The following is a 16,778-nucleotide window of genomic DNA, read 5'->3' as shown; positions in this document are numbered from 1 at the left end:
ATAAATGCTTGAACTAGATTTTTTAGCATCACTCTGAGACAGGATGTTTTCTAATTTTAGAGATATTCCACAAATGCAGGAAAGTAGTCCTACATATTCGTTTGATATGTGTACTAAAGGAATTATGCTTGTCAAAAATGACTCCAACGTTCCTCATGTTCAAAGTAATCTCCCTGTGCACCTTTCAACCTCTTAGTGGAAATCTCAATATGCCCCCTGGCACCAACATGAGCTGTCTTGCCCATCCAGGCAGTGGAAAAAGATCATCTCTAACGTCGGATTTGGTGGGCAGCCCACCTCCAAAGTCTTCCACTGCCCACCGTCTCAATACGCCGAGGCTGAAGAAACTGACTGCTCTGTCTCCATGAACACACCAATGAGTCAATATGTTGTTCAGGGCATTTTCTGTGTGTAAGTCTCTCTCCCTCCCTGTTTGGCTAACAAGTCTCTTAAAAATAAGCAATTAAAAAACTCCTGTGTTTTTAGTATGAGAGTTCAGATCATTCTCTTTGACTGTTCACAGCCGGACTTTACAATCTCATCTGAAAACTGCTCGTTTTGATCGCAAGACTGTGTTCTCGTCACCAGAAATGATCCTTCACACAAAATTTGCTGATGTTTCCTCTCTGAACAAGCGTGAAGGGCCGTGGTGAAATCGCAGAGCTAAACACTGTCGGGACAGGACGCAGAAGTTGACTTCAAATGTGAGATCAGTCAAACACATGAAAATATTTTGACGGCTCCTTTTTTTCTATTTTTTAAAATCATCTGTAAATTTGCTTTTACATGCCTGTTTCTACTTTTTATCCATTATTTTTAATCAAGTTTTAACTTTTCTGCTCAAGCCTGTTCCGGTCCACTTAATTCCTAGATTACATTATAATTTCTGCCTTTTCTGAACACTAATTAACTAAGATAATCTCTCAACCTGCATCCTCTGGAGTATAACCTTTGGGTGGGAATTAACACACTAAAATGCCAAGTACAGTAAGGTTGTTATAATTAACCTAAACTAAAAACTAAAACTAGATGTGAAAAAGCATTTTACCCATGTAAAATATTTATAAAACTACAGTTTGGGGAAAACTAATTATATATTTCCTCTATTTTAAATTTTTTTTAAATTAGTTTTCAGTTTTAGTATTGCTAATTTGGTCGAATTTATAATCCCAATTTGCCTTATGAAGCTCTGATGGACATGTTTTCAAGTCAAAGTCAAAATGAAATAAAAATGAAAACCAACTACAAAATATAAAACACAAACCAATAATAAATTTCACCATAAGCTGCTACAAATGCTAAGTGGCAAATTGTATGCTTTAATAGATTGGAGATTATAGTAGTCAATCCCATCATTAAAAAACCCACAAAACTTTAATTAAGAACATTATTTATTCAACAGTGAAGCTTCAGTAATAAATAAATGCACAGATCATTTATTCCACAATAAAACCAAAGGAAATTTGTTTTGCTTTATATATGAGGATTGATATTGCCATTATGAGTGAACAGCACTGACCAGAGACAATCAAGACGAGACACTTAACACAGAGAGGCGTACAGACAGACAGATGTGTATGGATTACACAGATGTGTACAAAGTATTGCATTTTTCACTGATTGGCTGTTTTCTTTCTCTCTCTCTTTCTCTCTCTTCACAGTCTAGTCAGTTGAGCATCGCCATGACGTGCAAATCAGTCAGAGATTACAAATACAGTATTGCATCATTTCAAAGTGCTACAGAGATAAGTGTCGACAATCTTTTGAAACAGTCCAAATTTTCTTTTTTTTTTTGGTTTCTTCTGGTGAATGTAGTTGGATTTGGATTTTTTTTTTGCCTTTGCTTGTCTGGCACAGTGTAGAGCTCAGCCTGGTCAGAAGCAAACATAATATAAAATATTATCTCAAATTGTGATATAATAAAGCTCAAATTTTAAAAAAAAAAGAGGTAAATTTTATGTTTATTATAAAATATATAAATAAATCAAACGAATAAGTAATTTTTTAAAAACCTGGATTCTACTTTTTATGATCTTCAATGGTGAGTGGAAAAAGCACCCATGGTTTAATGTCCTACCTTTAACATTTCTCCCATTGTCATCATTGTGTTGTCCATTCAAGCATGTTTGCGTGTTTTCGTGGATTGGGAAATCTTTTGCACATATAAATCTACTTGTGTGTTTTTGTGTGTGTGCTTGTGTGAGTCTGGCAAATGATGAACGGAGACAGTTTTGCTCTTTCGATGCTGCGGCGTAAGAGTGAACAGAAAACAATGCTCCACTGGCAAATCCATAGGATACCCTTGTGAACAAGGCACAAACATCTCAAAGGACCATTTGGTGATGATGCACATTTTAGCCTGTTATATAAACAAACGACAGCTTCCCAAAATACCTCATATGAGGCGGTGTTCGCTTTATTTCAGTACTCTATAAAAAAAAATACTGAGAAGATTCGAAGCCAGTGTCTTGTGTATGTTTTGGAACATTATCAGTAGTAAAAAATTCATGACAAATGATGGTTTAAAAAAGTACAAAACCACCACGATGGCCCTTTAAATGTCTGTCGTCCAAAACTACTATGCTCTAAAATCTGCACTCTGATCTAAAAGGAGACTCCAGGAAATTTGGAAGATGTTGCCACAAAATGTCCCAAAAAGCGTGTATGTATGACACCAGTAGAGGGGTTTCCCCAGTCTATTGACACAGACCCTGGCCTATTCATTTATTTGGCATCTTATTACATTTATTTAGCCTCTCCAGTGTTAAGATAAAGGGCGGATGAGGGGGGTGGGGGCAGACGGGAGAGGGCGAGATGAGAGAGGAGAAGGATGGAAGGAGTGGGCAATATAAAAGGATGAAAAGGAAAGGAGAGGAAGGTGTGGGGAGGGGGAGAGACAGGGAGAGGAAGAGGACGTATGAAAGACAGGAAGCTCCGGTCGGAACGCCGGCAGAGCACCTGTCACTGAAGAGGCTCCTGCTTTCTATCACCGTCTCCTCCCCTCGTTTTTTTCATCTATCTCTTTTGTCTGGCAGAAGGAGGGACACCCAAAGGGGGAAAGAGCGGGTGCTTAAAATTCTTCCTTCCTTCCTGTGTCCATCTCCTCTCCTAAAGACCTGTCGTCTCCATAGCAACAGACCCTGTCTTCATACTGAGCTTATTCAGTTGGCAGTCATGAATGTGTGTGTGTGTGGGAGAGACGTAGAGAGAGGGGCAGAAAAAGAGAGAGAAAGACAGTTTTGCTGCTGTTCATGCCTCTCTGTGTCAGGGTTGTGTGTCAGTGTGCCTCTGTCGGCGTGATTGTTTTGTTTTTTTTCTTTTCCAAGGAAGAGTTTGTATCTTTAGTAAACATCAGTCCAACACTCCATCTGAACTCAAAAGCCAGTTCATTTTTGGTTGATTTAAATAAATGTCAATGACATGAAAGGAGCATTGGCTGGTTTTTAAACTGTAAAAAGTGTTTCAGTCTTTGAGTTCTGAATCAGGCACCATGACGCTTCTCACCTCCGTGCTCTAAAGCATACTACCAGCGGCAGCCCCAGTCTGTGCTCGCTTTGTATTGAGGGAAGGCTTGGATTGTCTGTCTATCAGCAGCCGGGGGAGGTCGTGATGGGGCTGTGGTGCAGGTAAGCAGGGTTCACAACAGAAACTGGGAAGTTGAAAATGAACGGCGAGGTGGGCGTGGCTGCCGTTGAGGTGGTGGTTGTCGTGGTCTTGGGTCCGAGCAGCGGGCTTGCCGTGGCGGCGGCTTCGGCGGCGCACGAGGTGGCGAGGAGCTGCGACTCGAACTGCAGCAGTTGGCCCATGAAGCTGAAGTTGGGGGAGATGATGCTGCGGCGCCGCCGTACAAACTCGAACGCTTCGTCCAAACGTACCCGCTTTCGCTTCATCAGGTAGGCCAGGCAGATGGTGGCAGAGCGGGAGATGCCTGCTTGACAGTGCACCAGCACTCGCCCACTGGAGTCCCGTACTGAATCTGAGAAGACAGAGGAGAGCGGGTCGGCAAGGTCAGTAAAAAATAAAAGATTATTTTTTAAGTGAATACATAAAAGACTGAAATCTCTTGACAACTGTGAGAGGGATTGCCATGGAATCTGTGAAGATGTCCATAGTTTTCATAGAATGACTGTTATGGACCCAGTTAAATGTCTCAACAAGTACTGAATGAATTGGAAACATCCAGCAAACAGTTCAATGTTGACTAATCACTGGCCGGTGGACTTTTATCAACATCTATTCATGGTTGAAAAATAGTTGCAAATGGCAAGGACAATTCCCTGGATATTCTTGTAAGCTTTCTACTAAGATAAAGTATGTGTTCAACAATTATTTTTTTTACTGTCTTGAGGCTTTCTGGTCCAACTTTATTTTCTAGTGAGCTAGCCATGGCCCTGGGTTTGTGATGCTGACAAAGAGGCAACGTTTATATTAGTCTGACACTTTAACTATGCTCAAATAAGACAGAAATTAGACAGAAACATAAGTGGCTTAAAAATTGTATTTTTTGTACAAAAAAAAAAAAATGCGGCTGTCTATTCAATATCATGTTCTAACCAGATTAGTCATTGTTTAAAAAAAAATTTAATTTCTTCATTGTCACAATATGATTAATATGTCTCACTTTGTAAAGAAATATTGCTTAGACCTCTATTCTACATGGAGATAATGTCAACATCTGTTCCTCTACAAATTAGTTTTCACAGTCTTACCATTGTCAGTTTTGACCGGGGATATGATGCCAGAGTTTCAGGCATGTTTGCTGGGTACGTTTATACAGGCCTAAATAATTAACAAGCATGTACCCTAAGATGAAGCATCAGTCTCTGAACCCTTTTTTAGTGTAAGCATGAGGTCATGTTTGATTTGTTTTTATTGAATTGGTATTTAGGAAAACTAACTAAATGTTAACAATGTTTTCAATATTTTGTAATCTGCACATGCTAGCATGCTATCACCAAGCTAGCTTAGTAGCACACTTTTTATTTTGTTTTGTTTTATTTTGTTTTGGGGGATTGCTATAAATTCAAATACCTAGATTGTTCTGTTTTTATTTTTCTCTGAGCACTAAGCTTGTGTAATTTGTTGTAGTTAATTTAAGTTTGAGCTTTCCATCTTTATATTTAGTTTACTGGCCCCAATTAGCATTCAAGAGTCAAATAACGTAGTTTTAAATAAGCTACATTTACATTTTATAACATATTAACATTATGCCATGTTTGATGTAACATAATACTTACATTGTCACTAATGTAACCATGATTTTCTATAGTAATTTTGTATTTATCTGGAAAAGTTAGTTACCAAGTTATGACCAAATACAGCACTGTCTTTATCTATAGCTAAACTTGCTTGTTTCTGTTGTAATGACACTTTTATAATTTTAAGTTGTAAGTGTTTGTGGAATCTGTAGCACTTTATTTAAGAGTGAGCTTTCCATCCTATTATTTAGGTGACTGGTTAGCAATGAGATAATGTAAATCTAATTTTACATTAAAAATAAATGAAATGTCACTAGTTCCTTCTGAATAGAATTAGCACTTTCAACATAAAGTTTATCAGCAACAATTTGATATTTTAATAATTTTTTAAAGAAAAATTGCAAAAATCAAAAGGTCTCCAATTCTCAAATACACATTTTTTTCTCTCTCTCATTACTGTAAAAACAATATATTTTGGTTTTAAACAAGACAGAAGAGGAAATTATGACATGTTGTGCTTTTTTGTAAGCTGAATTATTATCAACTGATTAGAAAAAAATATTTTATTCATGATTTATAATGAAGAAAATGAAATAACTATCAGTCACCAATCATCACTTAGTACATACACTGTGAACAAAGTGTCACATGAATCTACATTTTGTTTACAGCCACCAAGTATTTTTAAACACAGCAGATGTACAGTGAGGCTTTGCCTGTTTTCATTTCCTGTCCTCCACACTTTAACGCCTTCTCCTCGCTGCACAGTCAAACCGATAACTAACCTCAAAGTGAGAAAGCAGCGAATCACATTTTACTGACACGCACAAGTGCAAAATTTGAGTCATCAGCCTTTCTTTCACACTTCCTCCCCCAACCTATTTCTGCTTCTACTTCTTGAAGTATGTTTAGATGCATGCCATTACTCCATTAAGGAGAATAACCAGATTTAGGTAACAATTTAAGCCAAGCATTTACAGTTTCTCCTCTCCCCTAAAGCCTCAGTTAGTGTGAATAGTGGGACATCATGTTAATTCTTGTATAATGTGTATGGCTACCTCCAGGAAGTCAGATGCACAGTATGAGAAGAAAACAGAGTGAATTTATGTAATGTGTTGTCCTGAGTTCTCACTCCACAACCTCTTGGGCACATGAGCAGAATTACACAACATCAGATGTTTACTGGCCTTTCTTTAAATGCATAGATTGCCTGATTGCTAACAACCAGCTTCCTGATCTCTCACATCAAATATCTGTAATTTTTCTCCCTCAGTCATTCACACACAGACAGACTTCAGGTAACTCCACCACAGTGCCTGTTCACTCAGTAACACTGGATGAGTCAGACTCGACTCTGGTCCCACAGCATCTAACTATGACGCATACCAGCACCTACACAAACACACGCTCACAACACAGAAATCACACACACCGTGCCTTATGCACAGCATGGATATTCCAAGGAAAAGCAAAGCTTAGACTCGCCTAGAACACACACACACACACACACACACACACACACACACACACACACACACACACACACACACAAAATAAGATTATGGCGCAGAGAAATTACTGATGGTAATATTTCATCATTCCAAATAATCTGTCTTATCTCTCAGTGCTTCTGCAGTGTCTGCTGAGATGTATACGATTAACCTGGAAATAACAATTGGTGACAGAGTCCCATGAATAAATGTCTGAATTGTCATCATCATCATCATCGCTGGAGCTTAAAAGCTTTTCCATGACAGGTCTCTGAACAAATAAAAGCTCCTTTATGGGAAAAAATTCTCAAACTCTAGACAAGAAGTGATGTTTTAGATAAAGAGGAAAGGAGAACTGCATCAGCATGAACAGTGAAAAGCCACCATTTTCCGGATACTCGAAACTACTGAATCCACAAAGAAAGAAGGAACATCGCAGTCCAACCCACGCTGCTCGATGGAGGAGGCATACTGGTTAAAAATGCCAGCTCAGACTACTTAAAGTAGACATGTAATATGTTGACCTGCAACTATTCTGATGTTCTATTAGTCTTTTCCTATAGCTTTAGACACATTATCAGAAAAATAATAAGTGCATTAATCAATAATGAGAACAAATCTTTAACGTGTATCAGCAAACACTGCAAAAACTCAAAATATTCACCCAAAATAAACAAAACTCTTCTCATGCATACGACACACTTACACACTGACCTATGAACTCGATAGCCTCCAGGAACCAGGAGCTGATTTCTTCCTTGTGGTTGTCCTCCACAGGGATACATTTGTACTGGTAAGCCCCCTCGAAGTGGTTGGGACAGTCAGCTGACACGTTCAGCAAGGCAGAGATCCCTATACTATCCAAAACCTCCTTCTTCGAGGCGTGAAGGGCGCTGCCAAGGTAAAGGAAGGGGAGGATCTCAACCGGGCCACCCTGGGAAAAAAGGACAACGGCAAGTTGATCATTTATTATCCATCCATCCATGCGTTTTCTTCCGCTTATTCAATTCAGGGTCGCAGGAGGGTGCTGGAGCCTATCCCAGCTGTTCTAGGGCGAGAAGCGGGGTACACCCTGGATAGGGCCATCATTTATTATTATATTTTAATAATCAGCAGTAAAGGCAAAGATTTACTGTTATGAGGCAGCTTGTAGGAACATTTCCTGACCCGAGCAGCATGTGGAGCTACACTGAAGAATTGTCCTTAGGTGAAAGCCAGTGTGCATGGCAAGACAAAGAATTCATTGTCTCGGTAAGTCGCAGAGGCCAGATACCAGATGACTTCAGTATAAGCGTGACCGCCCTTAAATATTTTGTTAATCACATTAGCCATGCTTCTCAGCTTAATATCTGTGTGAATAATGCGAAACTCATTTGATATGGGCCATTTAGTTTGTCACTTTCTCTCTTCAGCTGATTTATATTTTCACATCTGGAGACAGAGTTTACTGTTGGAGCTGAGCGTCTCATCGACTGGCTTATAATTATGAGCACAAAACCACCGTATTCAGCGTGAATATCTGTGCGTCTTTATTGTATCAGCATATGGAAAACCTTCTTTCAGAAGCTCTACTGGGGAAAAACATCCTCCGCGACAGCATTTTCACAGAATGTGATTCTGTAAGCACACGAAAAAATCGTTCAAGGAAAACAGGCAATTTCGCTGTGATTGACACTGCACTGGTGCAAGTTACATGCACGCATATCGCACATTTAATAACACGTATATTCCCAGTTTAGAGCCAGATTATGTCACTGCTCAGCCACATCTCAGAGGACATGTTAAAGTAAGAGCTGACGTGCCGTTTCCCCTTTTACTGGATCTGAAAGGTCAGCTGATCAGCAGTCTATACCGGCGCTTATTGACAAGAGCTGCGGCTGTTTGTGTCAGTGCTGCTGACGAACTCGGTAGTGACACAGCGTCAGGAAATGATCGATACTGCTAAGAGGTGTAATGTGAGGAGGGGGATGTTTGTGGTGGTGGCGAGCAGCCCGCTAAATCTATACTGCCGCTGCTGCTCGTGCAGGAAGTGGAAGCATTTCTTGAATTAAAAATGCATCTGATGGTTGAGCAGAGACAATCAGACGTTTTTCTTATAAAACACACAGAGGCTGGCTTGTCTGTGCCGCTCCCCTCGTGGGTTCCAGGGGAATTAAACCCTGACCACATGTGACTGTGAGCATTGCGTAAACTCTGCAGACTCGAACAACAGCTTACTAACCAGCAAAACAAGGCCAACCAGGTCACAGGAAGTGCTACAGAGGTGAATCAATGCCCATCTATGACATCCAGGCCAGTGTGTTATTATGCACCAAAAGACTTATAAATTGAATATCTTCTTGTTATTTAAATGTGTTCATAATTATTATTTTCTCTTGTGTTGTTTTCTGGCAGTCAGAATGGCAGCTGACTTGCCCCTGAGCAAAGCAAATAACTGTCAGGGTGCTCTGTGTCAGTGTGATACATAAAAAAGGACGTTTTCTTTTGCATGTTTTTATAAACTGAATGCTGAAACACATTAACATGCACACTACTTGCAGCACAGAGAGGACTTCCATCAGTCTGACACTGGCGGATGTTAATCATGTTATTACAGGCAGATGTTATTTTAAAGGTGAGGTGCGTTTAACACTTTTTCTGTGTCGCGTTGCATTTTACCTGGTCATTGTGCGGCGTTCCACACGACGAGCAGGCAGAGTCGATGCTCGACTGGCTGGTGAGGGACGGTAAGGACTTGGCCTTTAAACAAAACTCTGGATACTCTGTGAAAAATTTGTCATATCCCCCTATAACACACAAAAACAACAAAATACATGTCACAATCACATATGCAGTGCTTTGCTGTAGGACATTAATAAGTGGTGCAAAATAGCACGCAAAACATGCAAGAATGAGTACCACGGGAAAATATTACAGAAATACCAGCTTCCTTTTTTAGGGGTGGGGGTGGGGGGTTGTTTACTTCTCAAAACACACCACAGATGCACATATGAGGACAAAAGAAGCCTGCATTCACATCGCAGCACAATCTACAACAGGATTTCTAGTCTGCATTCAGGTAGCTTGACGCAAAGTCTATTAAACCCCTGACGGGCTGTCCTGTGTCTGCTTGCTGTGGATTTGAAAACAGTTTCATAAGTTTTGTTTTTTTTCATATATCTGTAGGCAGTATGTTGCTCTCTGCACCTCAAGGATCAAATCAGATCAACTGAAATGTGTCAGATTTACAATCTGCAAGCATACATTTATGTTATTCGAGGCATCAGCATCAAGAGGATGCACAAAAAAAGAAAGAGTGAAAAAAGGAATACGCCACAGCTTGCAACAGCCTCGAGATTTTTCAGCAGTCTATATATAGGGTGTGTAAATCAACTGCTGATTTTAATATTTCGCTGCTTCCTGTGGGTGATTTACCCGAAGCGGACTCTGTGTAAAAAGATTATGTGTGTGTCCTGTAAGTCCCTCCGGTTTGATGTGGCTTCTACGCATCAGCATTACCTCATTCACTCAGCTCACAGCCATTGGTCTGTGTGTGAATGTGTGTAGATGTGAATGAGTGAGTGAGAGTGTGTGTTGTTTAAAAAAAAAACACCAGTGCATTTGAAGGGAGAACACACTGAGCAGGATATTTCTAGTTTATTGAATAACAAATAGTTACACACATAAAATTTTTAAATATCCAATATCTCTAAGAACTGGTGAAAAATAAAATATCTGGTGGCCTAGAGAGGATTGTAGGTTAGCTACTGGAAAATAGCAATTCATTAAAATGTGGTCATTATTATTATTAATGGATGTCAGTACATATATTCCAATTCTTATCTTATTTTACTGTTTTTTAAAAATTAATTGTTAAAAAAAATATAATTTATTGCTAAGCATAATGCCTACTGCTTACACATGTATCAGTTATTATAATTATACCCAGCCATTCATCAGTTACATTACATTTACTGCTCTAATTGAAATAATTAATGTCAGTCATTAAACTTTTTGATGTAACTGGCGCTGCTACACATCACAGGCTAGGATTAAAGAGTAAACGACATAATTTACCTTTGAGCAGATATATGCGCGTGTCGGAGGCGTCCCTGCACAGCGCGTGGAGCACCAGCGTCAAGGTGCTGTCCTCCTTCACCGTTTCCGAGTCCGGCGTCCTCTCGTCGTACAGCACTGCGGCGGAGTACATCCCGGAACGCAGGCGGACTCGGACCTCCTCGTCCCCGGCCAGGATCTGGTCCAGGCTCAGCACGGAGCCCCTCGCCCTGCGGCGGACGATGGTGTTGCAGCGGGCGTTGACGGCGCCCCGTATGTGCCCCGCGCTGAACGCGAGGAAAGAGCGGCAGTCCAGCAGCAGGCACTTGGCACTGTCCTCCTTCAGGAGCCGCTTCAGCACCGTGCAGTCCATCTCGTATAGCTCCTCCATTGGCACGTCGTTTCGGGCTGTTAGGCTGTGCTTCACGGTCGTTAAATCTCCTCTCTCGCTCTTTCTAAGCCCCCTCACGATCACCGGACCCCTCGGAACTCGGAGAAGGCGCACGGATCCTGCGGTGGATTCCCCTTGCGCTTCTCCTCTATCTGCGCATCAACACCGTCATGATCATCATCATCATCGTTGTAACCGCACTACTTCTTAAGCTCAGTCCGGTCACTTCTGTCTCTTTCTCCTCTCTGCCTCTCCGAGTATTTTCTCCACAGGACTCTTTCTCTTTTTTCCTGTTTTTATGAATGGGTGCATCGCGTCACGGCGGAGGTGACGTCAACCAACCAGCAGCCTATCGCAACGCGTCCAGTTTCCCGTGCCCTTTCCTCCTCTACCGTTCATTCATAAAAAAAAACACACACACACACACACATCAATGAAACGAGAGGCCATGGGACCGAAGATTAAGCGCAGGAGAGCTTGGCTTCATACCATAACAAGCTCTTCTTCATAACTTAAGGATCATTTTTTAGATAAAAAATAAATAAATAGGAAATTAAAGATATTTTAAAAGTCGTGTCAAAGTAAGCAAAGCAGTGCAAATAAATGTAAGTGTTATAGAAGTAAATTTGAACTATAAATTTTTTTATATCTTACTGATATTTTACAGTTTAAACTTACAAATGATTTTTTTTTCATAATCAAATGAACCAAATAAGACTCATAATTTGTAAAGGATATCATTTGTCATCACAAATGTAGGCTACTATAAACTGTATTATATTCAGTCTACAAGTTTAAGGTCATAAAATAAATTAATCTAAATTTCAGGTTTTCGCATGTGTTGGAATTCAACTGACTGCATATGTAGCTCAGCTTAGCTCAGTTTCATATCATTCAAGGCTCAGTGTTAGAAATGCTGCTGGTGGACTGCAGGTGGGTGTGCGCTTACGTACAAGGGTCCGTGTGTGCGTGTGCATACGTCTGGGTGTGCATCTGTGTGTGTGGGTGTGTGTAATCCTGCAAGCGGATGCAATTTGCATCTTCTATCGCGCAGCCTTGGCGAGCGTGCTCAGGTATTTGCATGTTGATCTCATTTCCATGGTTACGAGAGGAAAGAGAGCAGCACGGCAGCGGATGACAGGAGGAAAATGCAGACACCCTGACACAAACAGGTGGAGAGAAGACATCTGAAAGAGACAAACAAACAGACAGCAGGGAAAAATGTTTAACACTTTTATGGGTGGGCTGCTGTGGGAGAAAATAATATGTTTGAGTTCCCGTGAGTGTTTGGATCTATGTTGTGGAGGCTGTCTCTTTCATTTTCATGACTTCATGTGTTCACTATAAGTAAAATCTGATTGTAAAGTTGAACAAACCCTTGAAATATCCTTACTCCTATACTGCTTGTTAAAAAAAATGAGGCTGTCTTGGTGCAGTACCATAGCAATTTGGTACTATGGCAACTTCCTCAAGAGACAGAAAGGTATAGGCAGTGATGGAGCAAAGGCTGACTTTTATCCATAAACTGATGCCCACATTTCCCACAATGCAGCTGAACATGACTCCCTTTTTTAGTACAACAGGAAGAATAGTAATGCCCGGGATTACAAAAATGATCTGTAATTGCCTCACTGGGTGATGTTGGAAAATCCCAAAACTGTGCCTTTAAAGATGGATGACAGGAAGCAAATAATTAAGACAAATGGACTTCAGGCCTCACTCATTATTTCTGTAGTGATTATATGATAGAATAAGGTCATTCTCACTCCTGGTATTTGCTGTAGTTGCTCTTTAGTATTCACCTGACAAGGGATATATCCTTGGTTTGATTCCAGGAGAAGACAGAAATCCCTTTGGGGTTGCACGAGGAAGACCATCTGATGTAAAATTGTGACAAACGTCATTGTTTGCCAATTTTCTACCAAGGTTTTTCCTCTTTATTTGTCACCTTATCAGACTTGATACTTTACATCTGATTTGCCCATTTTATATATAAAAAGAAACCGAGAGTTGGAACACCATGTTTAGCGTATGTGTATGGACTGCAATGGGCAAACAGCAGGAAAAAAATGAATGAAAGGACTGTGACTGTGAGCCGGAGAGTTGACAGAAGGTGAGATGGAAGCCGACACAAAGAAAGGCAGGGTGGGAAGGAAAACGGAGAAGGTGAGGAAGAGGAGGAGGAGGGCGGGAGGTAGAAGAACAAAAGAAGAGGTGTCTACTTGTGCTGGACTGCAGCCTCTGGCATCCCATATAAACACAGACACACACGCACAACACCGCACATTACTATCAAGCCTAAACAATGCCTCCAACAGACGGGATGGTGCTGCTGCCGTAGCAACAAGGGAGAGGTGTGGGAAGGCGGAGACAGAAGCCAGGGGGGCTGCGAGGGGATTGGCCGGAAATCAGTTCTGTGCTGATGTCATCCTCCCTCCCTTTGCGCTCTCATGTCCACCCATTCATCCCCTCACATCACATCCCTCGCTGGCATGCCGTCATCTGTCAATACAGCAGACGGGAGAGAGACAGAAACACAAAGAGGGAGGATATCTCCCGCTTCTGTTTACTCCGTTTCCATCTCACACATCTGACTCTGCCCATTCCACGTTTAATTTTTGCTTATTCACAAGCTCTCCTTGTGAATAAGCTCAGGAGGACAACAGGGCTGTGAATGCAGCAGAGGCAACCAAAGGGTTATTTATTTACCCTTGTTTTTAATTGTGCACTAATGAAAGTAACAACAATGCAATAATAATAAATGTCAGTGTAAATTATATATTCACATACACAGCACAAGTATACTGTTGACTGATAGCAAGATTACAACAGCATATAAGAACAAGACACAAAAAAGGTCGCCTCTCACAGGCCCAGCTCCTTATGCCTGGATATCAAAGTGCCTTTGAGCAAAACACTGATTCCTTCTTTAGTGACAGTTTAGGTTCTGGAAAATTACTCATGGTCTTTCCTTGTCAATTCTGTGTGATATAATAAACTGGAATGTAGAGACCAGAAAATGAAGGAACACAGAAAAGAGTTTACATAAGAATGAAATAACTGAGTGTTTCAGAACAAACAAGTGGATAATGGCAATAAGACCTGTGACATTAGAGGAAAAAAAGAGTAGGAAAATTGTGGAATCTAAGATTTACAGAGTCTGTCTATGTGTGCAGCAAGCATTTTGTCACTGAGGAGTCAAATATCCAAATGTCAAAGGCCACTATGTATCTGTAAAATACACAAAAGCATTTGTGTTATAGTGCAGATCATTCAGAAAGTTGTTTGCAATTCTAGTCTTGTAGCAAAACGTTTTGGTGTTTAATAATTATCACCGAAATTCAAAATGATGCTTTAAGTTCACGGTTGGTTCAAGTTTTCATTTTAAGCTACCATGTACAGTGGGGCAAAAAAGTATTTAGTCAGCCACCGATTGTGCAAGTTCCCCCACTTAAAATGATGACAGAGGTCAGTAATTTGCACCAGAGGTACACTTCAACTGTGAGAGACAGAATGTGAAAAAAAAATCCATGAATCCACATGGTAGGATTTGTAAAGAATTTATTCGTAAATCAGGGTGGAAAATAAGCATTTGGTCACCTCAAACAAGGAAAATCTCTGGCTCTCACAGACCTGTAACGTCTTCTGTAAGAAGCTTTTCTGTCCCCCACTCGTTACCTGTATGAATGGCACCTGTTTGAACTCATCATCTGTATAAAAGACACCTGTCCACAGCCTCAAACAGTCAGACTCCAAACTCCGCCATGGCCAAGACCAAAGAGCTTTCGAAGGACACCAGTAAAAGTATTGTAGACCTGCACCAGACTGGGAAGAGTGAATCTACAATAGGCAAGCAGCTTGGTGTGAAAAAATCAACTGTGGGAGCAATCATCAGAAAATGGAAGACATACAAGACCACTGATAATCTCCCTCGATCTGGGGCTCCACGCAAGATCTCATCCCGTGGGGTCAAAATGATCATGAGAACGGTGAGCAAAGATCCCAGAACCACACGGGGGGACCTGGTGAATGACCTGCAGAGAGCTGGGACCAAAGTAACAAAGGTCACCATCAGTAACACACTACAACGGCAGGGAATCAAATCCCGCAGTGCCAGACGTGTTCCGCTGCTGAAGCCAGTGCATGTCCAGGCCCGTCTGAAGTTTGCCAGAGAGCACATGGATGATACAGCAGAGGATTGGGAGAATGTCATGTGGTCAGATGAAACCAAAGTAGAACTTTTTGGTATAAACTCAACTCGTCGTGTTTGGAGGAAGAAGAATACTGAGTTGCATCCCAAGAACACCATACCTACTGTGAAGCATGGGGGTGGAAACATCATGCTATGGGGCTGTTTTTCTGCCAAGGGGACAGGACGTATGACCCGTGTTAAGGACAGAATGAATGGGGCCATGTATCGTGAGATTTTGAGCCAAAACCTCCTTCCATCAGTGAGAACTTTGAAGATGAAACCAGGCTGGGTCTTCCAACATGACAATGATCCAAAACACACCGCCCGGGCAACAAAGGAGTGGCTCCGTAAGAAGCATTTGAAAGTCCTGGAGTGGCCTAGCCAGTCTCCAGACCTCAACCCCATAGAAAATCTGTGGCGGGAGTTGAAAGTCCGTGTTGCTCGGCGACAGCCCCAAAACATCACTGCTCTCGAGAAGATCTGCATGGAGGAATGGGCCAAAATACCAGCTACTGTGTGTGCAAACCTGGTAAAGACCTATAGTAAACGTTTGACCTCTGTTATTGCCAACAAAGGTTATGTTACAAAGTATTGAGTTGTATTTTTGTTATTGACCAAATACTTATTTTCCACCCTGATTTACGAATAAATTCTTTACAAATCCTACCATGTGGATTCATGGATTTTTTTTTTTCACATTCTGTCTCTCACAGTTGAAGTGTACCTCTGGTGCAAATTACTGACCTCTGTCATCATTTTAAGTGGGGGAACTTGCACAATCGGTGGCTGACTAAATACTTTTTTGCCCCACTGTACATCCTGAGACCAAAAGTTCTTTGGTTTGGTTGTGGAGACTTGCACAGACAGACATGCAGCTAAGTGATGAAACCAACATATCTACATGTCATAGTATTCAGGGTAACTGATGAAACTCCACACTACAGGTGAAATGTTATCATATCGAGCGACCATACACAGGTGTAGAATGTAAATATCTTGGAAATCAGTTATTGTAATTGACACATATTTGAAATCCAGAAGAACTAGCACATTTTTAGCAAATTTGTGAGCAGTGTAATTAATTGCATGAATGGACAAAAAAAAACAAAAAACGCTCTGTCTGGAAACAAAAATGACACAAAGCTTTCCAAATATCTGTGAACCTAGCATGCTAACCACTTTTATACACAATCTATGACCCTAACACAAAGCTAGCAGACAAAGAACTCTGGACCTAACATGACGGGTGCGCAACCAAGCAGCTAGAACTCAATTTACAACAACAGCAGAAATGAAAAAGGCTTGTGGGATTGTACATGTCCGCCTGTAGTCTTTCCTACACTAGAATCACTATCACCAAATTTGTTGTGACTTGCACCATGGCTTGTTTTTCTCTGACTTTGTGCCCAAACGATATTGTGCGACGTATCGAGTGATTTAAAAGTGTCGCTATTTTGAGATTACATTTTTTT

General features: G+C 40.9%; 1 protein-coding gene across 1 annotated transcript; it reads right to left on the bottom strand.

Moving 5' to 3' along the window:
* Positions 1-1,373: 1,373 nt before the first annotated feature.
* Positions 1,374-11,712, bottom strand: dusp4 (dual specificity phosphatase 4). The gene is made up of 4 exons (XM_004538334.3): positions 10,745-11,712; positions 9,347-9,474; positions 7,403-7,622; positions 1,374-3,976 (listed from the first exon to the last, which is right to left on the bottom strand). The coding sequence occupies exons 1-4, from the start codon at positions 11,112-11,114 to the stop codon at positions 3,588-3,590; spliced, it is 1,107 nt and encodes a 368-aa protein (XP_004538391.1). The 5' UTR covers positions 11,115-11,712; the 3' UTR covers positions 1,374-3,587.
* Positions 11,713-16,778: the final 5,066 nt, after the last annotated feature.

This window comes from Maylandia zebra, linkage group LG7 (assembly GCF_041146795.1).
Source record: "Maylandia zebra isolate NMK-2024a linkage group LG7, Mzebra_GT3a, whole genome shotgun sequence".
NCBI lineage: Eukaryota > Metazoa > Chordata > Actinopteri > Cichliformes > Cichlidae > Maylandia > Maylandia zebra.
The sequence above is the reverse complement of the archived record's forward strand: the minus strand, read 5'-3'. Positions and strand labels throughout refer to the sequence as shown.